The sequence below is a fragment of the Taeniopygia guttata genome, chromosome 8, assembly GCF_048771995.1.
Source record: "Taeniopygia guttata chromosome 8, bTaeGut7.mat, whole genome shotgun sequence".
NCBI lineage: Eukaryota > Metazoa > Chordata > Aves > Passeriformes > Estrildidae > Taeniopygia > Taeniopygia guttata.
The window spans coordinates 28,813,007-28,819,979 of NC_133033.1; the positions used below are offsets into that span (position 1 = coordinate 28,813,007).

The 6,973-nt window shown below is 55.2% G+C and overlaps 1 protein-coding gene across 1 annotated transcript; it reads right to left on the minus strand.

Annotated features, from left to right (window-relative positions):
- Positions 1–517: 517 nt before the first annotated feature.
- Positions 518–6,417, minus strand: FASLG (Fas ligand). Its single transcript, XM_030279719.4, has 4 exons — positions 5,950–6,417; positions 5,582–5,627; positions 4,641–4,679; positions 518–3,992 (listed from the first exon to the last, which is right to left on the minus strand). The coding sequence occupies exons 1-4, from the start codon at positions 6,301–6,303 to the stop codon at positions 3,598–3,600; spliced, it is 834 nt and encodes a 277-aa protein (XP_030135579.4). The 5' UTR covers positions 6,304–6,417; the 3' UTR covers positions 518–3,597.
- Between the last annotated feature and the right edge of the window lie 556 nt (positions 6,418–6,973).

A 6,973-nucleotide genomic window follows, 5' to 3' on the forward strand; every position in this document is an offset into this window, starting at 1 on the left:
TGGCTGCACATTTGGCCTCTCTTGTGGCTGATCTAATGCACATCAGCCACAAGAGAGGCCAAATCTGTGCCAAGCAGCTCTGTGCAGAACAAAACAGAATAAATATTTGCCATGCAGAGCCCCACTTTGGGCAGCTGCACATCCAAACATATGGGCACCTTCTGGGCAGGGGTCAGCTGCCCACAGGAGCTGTCTGTGTGCCAGGGAGAGAGAGCAGACCAGAGAACTCTGATCAGGAGATGATCTGGGCACCTCACTTCTTGTCAGCCACGTTCTCTGCAGAGGGAGTGTCTCTGGAGCCTGTAAATGGTGCTGATACCCCTGAGGCACCTCCAACCCGACCCAGGCTGCTCTGTCAGGGGAGAGGATGTCAGCTCAGAGCACTGCAGCCATGGCCTGCAGGGCAGGGAAAACCCAAACATCCCAATGGTCAGTCCTGCTGGTGCACCTGGGATATCCTCCCTCGTGCAGACCCTTTCCTTGCTGGGGAGAGAACAAAATACTTGCTAAATTCCAATTAAATTTCAATAATTTATTTTTATTTTTAAAAAATTAAGTACAGCCCAAGAGCTATTAAAAATCACAGAATGGTTTGGCCTAAAGTTAGCTCCAACAACCCCAGTTCATGGCAGGGACCCCTCCTGCTAGGCCAGGTTGCTCAAAGTCCCATCCCACCAGGCCTTGAGCACTTCCAGGGATGGGGCACCCACAGCCTTTCTGGACAGTGCCAGGGCCTCATCACCCTCACAGGGAAGAATTTCTTCCCAATGTCCAATCTAAACCTGCACCCTTTCAGTTTAAAGCCATTCCCCTTTTTCCTGCCACTCCATGCTCTTGCCATGGGTCCCTTCCCAGCTCTCTGGGAGCCCCTTGAGGCACTGGAAGGGGCTCTGAGGTCTCCCTAGAAACTTCTCCAGGCTGAATAACCCCAACTCTCTCAGCCTGAGAGAGCCTAATGTCAGCATTAAACAATCATTGAGTATCTAATGGTAGCAATTAGCAAAAATGTCTTTAAATGAAAGGCTGATTTGCTAGTTCAGCTGATGACTTTATTAAAGTCAGTGTGGCACAAGCAGCCTGTGAATTGAAATGGTCCAGTCCTGCCATGAGCTCACTCCCAGTGTGCAGTCAGAGCCCAGGAGCTCAGCATGGCTTTGCTGGGGCACTCCAGGGGGTGTTTGAGGGAGGGATCACTGGGCACAGCCCCATCCCACATCCCGCTGGCACTGTGCCCCTGGCCCAGGAGCCAGCCTGGGAGCCCCAGCTCAGTCCTGCACCAGCTCTGCTCACCTCAGGGGGCCCAGCACTGTTTATAACAACACTGCCCACCCCTCTGTGCCCCTGCCTCTGAAAGGTGCAGCCCTGGGGTGCCCTTGGCATTTCAGGTAAGGACAGATCTCGTCCCCTCCCAAGGGCCAAAGCTCGTCCTGCCCCAGAGCTGACTGCAGCCACAGCATGGGTTACTGTGGGGTGACCTAGACAGGCCCCTGGGATCCTTCCAGCCCTTCCAACCCCATGCCAGCAGGCATAAGAGCAGCAGGGCAGGTTTCCTGTGGGTCAGGAATGCCCTGCCTCTCTCCAGGCTGCTCCCCAGTAAAAAGGGAAGCTCCTGATGTGCTCGGCTGGTTTGGCTACAGAGACAGCTGTACAAAGAGCTTCCCACTCCCTACTTGGATGTCCCATCACCAGGAGAGCAGCACAGCCCAAAGAGCAATCAGAAGAGGACAGCAATTTCCAGCCTTTCCTGGAAAGGTCTGGATGCAGCAGCTCCATCTCTGTGCTGTGCAGTTTTACCCTCTGATACGTGCAGAGAAAAAGTCAAGCCAGAAGACCCCTGAACTTCATCCTTTTGAGATACTTTCCACCCTGAGAAATGCAGTGGAAACAGCAGCAATGTGAGCAGGGCTGCACTTTTCCCTTCCCCCTGGCTACAGCAGTAGCCAGAGCACTGAGAAGTTTTGAAGAGATAAACTTCTCTGAAGCAGACAACACAAACCACAGGCCACCGAGCTGAGAGCAGCACCGTGGCAAAGGAAACAAATGCTGCAGGCTGCTGAGGAGCCACAGTCACTGAGAGCAACAGCAGAGCTGCAGGAGGGCAGGAGCACAGGCAAGGGTGATGATGGAGCAGCTGCAGCCTTTGTGTCCTGCCTGGTGGCAGGGGCAGTGACATCCCCAGGGTTAGAACTCCGTGGAGCTGACACCAGGATGAACAAATAGGGTTTGGGGTTTTTTTACACCACTTTGTTTCTTTGCTCTTCGGACCACTCTGTGAGAAGTGTTTCTGGGGCCAGAGGTGACACAGTGGTGCCTTGGGGGACAGGCAGCAGCACTTCTGCTCAGCCACCAGTGCCCAGCTCCTCTCCAGCTCCTGTGCTTTGAGATCAGCCCCTTCCTGGTGGCCAGCGTGGGCTCGGCTGCCTGCTCCGTGCTGCCCACACCACACCTTCCCAGCCCCAGATCCTGCTGCTTCAATGCTGCAGCTCCAAAGCCTCATGGAAAGGACCTTGTGCAGTGCCAAGCAGGCAGCAAAGAGGGATGAGGCTCCCAGATTTCTGCCACGCTGCTGGAGAAGAAGTGAGGCACAGACCCCTGATCACAGAGGCCTTGCAGTGCTTTGGCCATGGCCCAGCCTGTTGCACCAAATGAGGAGAGGACCACTCACTAGAAAAATATATATTTTACTATCTGTGTTTTTCTCAGGAGATAATATCTCATGGCAAGGGGCCCAGCCAAAGTCCTGCAATTGACAGGTGCCAGCATGTCACCAGCTGCATCAGGAAAGGGCTGTCAGACCAGGCCTCCATGGAGAGCCCTCCTGTGCTGAAAGGGCTGCAGGGGGGCTCGAGATGCTGCTTCCACCTCGAGCCCCACTGCCCTGCACCGCTGTGTTGCTTAGATTGTACCAGCAGAGCCCGTGGCCACCCCACCATCCCCACCACCATGGGGTGGTCACACTGCCACTTCTGGGACATCCCTCAGGGCACTGCTGCTGCTGGCATGTTCCTTGCAAGGCAGCTGGGATGAGTTAAATAAAGTGGTTGGGGAGCATTTTCTGGGGTGGGAAGGGTCCATAGCTTAACACCAACTGAACACAGCACCTATCCCAGCCCAGACAGCAGGAGCTGCCTGTGGTACAGCAGTCCCACAGTGCTGGGCAGCGCCAGCCATGGCTCAGGGGGAGCAGTTGTTCACACTGCTCGTCCCCACACCACTGTCTGTGGTGTCGTGGCACGACCCAGACACCTCCATAATACCTCTCAGCTGTCCCCACCAGGGCTGTGACACCCCAGGGAGCAGCAGGTCCCACCATCTTCTCAGGCAGCAAGTAGTGAGTTCCAGCAGGGTCTTCAGCACGCCACTTTCTGAGTTTGTTGGGGTTTTTGCAAGGAGAATATGTGCAATTCTCTTCAGGCTGATGCAGCACAGCCTGGTGCTTTCCAGGTGTCTGCTTTCAAGCCTTTCCCAGTTGCTTGGATCCCCTCGTGCTGAAGCCCAAACACAGTTTCTGGCTGGGTTTTGTGGTGCCCAGGCAGGACTCAGCCTCACACATCCGTGTGGGTGTGTGTGTGAAGGGGCTGCCAGCCACGCTCCCTTTCAAAGCTTAAACAAACCAAAGAAAGTCTTGGATTCCTCAAAGTTCACCAAGGCGATTTTGGAGACGTTGACGTGCAAGCTGTCCATCTTCCTGAGCTTGAAGAGAGCCCCCAGGTAGCTGTTGCGGGCCCACATCCTCTGGTCCTTGCAGAAGTTGGTGGCTTTGTCCTCCATGAGCACGAGGCTGCCCGGGGAGGCCGGGTTCCTCTTGTACACCACGTGGGACAGGAGCTGGCTGTCACAGGCACTGCCACGGAACAGCACCTGGGAGTACACAAAGTACAGCCCCGGCTCGCTGACCAGCAGCCCCCGGTTCTGGTACTGGATGCCACTGGTGTAGGCATGGCCAGAGGTGGGCTCCCACTCCAGGGGCAGGTCCCGTTGTGCTGGGTTGCCTGGAAGCCAAAACGAGACCCAAAAAAACCATTGGGTTGGGTGTTTTTTGCTCAGGTCACACCCCACGCCACGAGGCCGTTCTCTGAGCCTTGTCTGCAGTGTGGAAAGTCCTCCCAGGCCTCACCCCTCACCAGTGCCAGCTCCAGTGCCAGCTCCTGCCCTGCACACCCCAAAAACCAAGCCAGAGACAGGTTTTGCTGAGAAGCATAAGTGAGGGGGAGGGTTTTGTCTGAGGAGCAAATTTCCACTGTCAGAGCAGATGTGTCACCCGAGGAGGACAGCAAAGCCTCTGTGGGGTGGGCTCCTCATAACTCCAGCCATGGCACCCCTGAGCCCATCCCAGCTGCCATGGCACCCCTGAGCCCATCCCAGCTGCTATGGCACCATCTCAGCCCATCCCAGCTGCCATGGCACCCCTTGAACCCATCCCAGCTGCCATGGTACCCTCTCTGAGCCCATCCCAGCTGCCATGGCACCCTCTCTGACCCCATCCCAGCTGCCATGGCACCCCTGAGCCCATCCCAGCTGCCATGGCACCCTCTCTGAGCCCATCCCAGCTGCCATGGCACCCCTGAGCCCATCCCAGCTGCCATGGTACCCTCTCTGAGCCCATCCCAGCTGCCCAGCCCTGCTCCCCCAGCACGTACCTGTTACATGGGCTGCCCTCCTCACCTCCTTCCCCTGCCCTGCACAAAGATAGAAAACACATTGGCCACAAGCTCCACAGAGGAGTCAGCCCAGAGAGCAGGGGGCACCTGAGACCCTGCAAACCCTCCATCCCACTGGCCAGGAGGGAAGTGGAGCTGTCCCCAGGAAGGGAGAGCACAGCTGGGAAAGCTCTGCCTGCCCTGCAGGGCTGAGTTCCCTTTGGAGAAGTGGGCCCATGCCAGTGACTCGGTATCTGGAGCCTATCCCACTCCATCCCTTCACTTCTCCTCAACATCTACTTCATCTTCTCTAATTGCAGAAGCAGCCTATTCTTTTCTCCAGCCAATTAAATTTTCCTCTCCGCTCCCCCTTCTCCTTTACATTATTTTCCTTTATCCAGCTGCCTCAAGAAATTCATGTTTATTATTTATGTTCAGCCTCTGCTAAAGAAGCCTGTGATCAGAGCACTGGGCATACAGTTCAAATGAGAGCTCACCTTCCCCTAAAGGGGAATATTTATTGGTATAGGAGTTGATAAGAACCAGGACTTCCCTTTCCCAAGAATTTTGCTATTTCAATTTTTTTTTTTTTTGATTCAGTATCAGAACAAATTTGAAAATAAATTTTCTAATTAATAAAATTTTTAAGGGGGAAAAAGTTAAAACTTTTCAGATCTAGAAAAAACTGTCTAGAGGACTGAAAATTTCTTTCTGACTCGGCCATTTTTGAAAAGGATATCCTCACTTATAACATTAACATGGAATGCAAAAGAAAAGCAATAGTTTGGAAGTTCAAACTACAGTTCTTAAATTGTTCCACTCAAATTGAAACTTTTTTTTTCTTTCTTTTTTTTTTTTCTAAATGAAATCTAGAAGAATTGGCGGGTTCTTGTGGAAAGTTTCAATTTCAGTGGGGGTTCCTCCTGCAGGCACGGACTCACCTGTGAGTTTCTGAGAGGCTGGAGGGATGTGCTCAGGGCTGGCAGACTGGCAAGAGAGAAGAGGGACAATGGCTTAGACTGAGAGCATGAGCAGCCAGGGACTGCCTTGGACAGTGGCACAATCTGAGGGTTTGGCTCCGCGGGGAGCTGCAAAGTGCTAAAAAATACACAGGGAGAGAGATGGCAGCGCTCGGGAGCACAGAGATGTGCTGATAAATCAGTCACCAACCGAGCAGTCCCTTAGGGGAACAGGCAGACAGAGAAATGCCACCGAAATGCCCCATCGTGCCCCTTGGGAGCATCCCAGCCCCGCTCCAAGAGCTCCTTCTCCCCGTTTCCCCAGGCACCTGCGCCCAGGCTGACCTCACCTCTCTGAGTTCATCCACCTCCTTCTCCAGGTGAAAAATCTTAAATATGCTCAGCCCCACTCCGGTGAAGGCCACCAGGATCAGCAGGAACATGACGAGGAAGCCGACACTTCTCCTTTCCGCGTGGCTCCGTGGCTTTGTGCTCCTGTCGGGGACGGGCGGTGGGAAGGGAGCGGCGGGGGCAGCCCCAGCATCGGCACAGCCGTCCACCCAGAAGATCTGCGGGTAATAATTGAGGTTCTGCTGCACGGGCGGCAGCGGCACGGGCCGGACCTGCCTGCCGGGCTCGTCCTTACGGTGCCCGAACCCCGCCGGGCCAACCCCGGGGGCGGCTCTGCCCTGCTGCGGCTGCATCCGTGCGGCTGCGAGGGATGCTGCGACTCCGAAAGGCTCAAAGCATCAGCAGCAAAGCCCCTTCCGGCCCGGCTGGGGCTCGGGAGCCACCCTCCTCCCACAGCCCCGCTCCGACACCCGCAGCCGCTCCCCAAAAGCGCCCGGGCCGCTGCCTCCGCACTCCCGACCGCCGGCAGGAGCGGCAAAGACTCCGGAGCCTCAGCGCACGGGAGGGACGGAGCCGAGGAGTCCCCCCCGGGCGGGGATACGGAGCTGAGGAGTCCCCCCCGGGCGGGGATGCGGAGGCGAGCCCGGGGGACGCGGGGGTCGCTCCGTTCCTTGCGGCCAGCCCGCAGCTCCGAGGCTGCCCCCTCACCTTCCAAGGAAAAATAGAGTCCGGACCCCAGCACTTTCAAGAGCTCATTACAATATCCTAATGAAAAGAGACAGGGATATTTCCATTTCTCGATTTCCATTCTTCGTGTACTGCAGATTTCTAAGTGGGGGCAGTGAGATTTCCCCACAGATTTACAGGCGCACATAAGCAATTAGGAACACTCTTTCCTTGCACTTTACAGATCCCTGTTGAAGTGTGTGTTTTTATGGGGTAGTGTTCAAAACAAAAAGGAAATGCTTAACACAAGAGCAAACCAGAGATTAGTCTCTCCTGTGGCTGAAGGAAGCAATCACA

Coding starts and splice junctions, on each gene's coding strand:
- FASLG (XM_030279719.4), bottom strand. CDS start 6,303: ATGCAGCCGCAGCAGGGCAGAGCCGCCCCCGGGGTTGGCCCGGCGGGG. Junction 5,628..5,949: donor AGGTGGATGAACTCAGAGAG/GTGAGGTCAGCC, acceptor CTCTCTTGCCAG/TCTGCCAGCCCTGAGCACAT. Junction 4,680..5,581: donor AGCCTCTCAGAAACTCACAG/GTGAGTCCGTGC, acceptor ATCTTTGTGCAG/GGCAGGGGAAGGAGGTGAGG.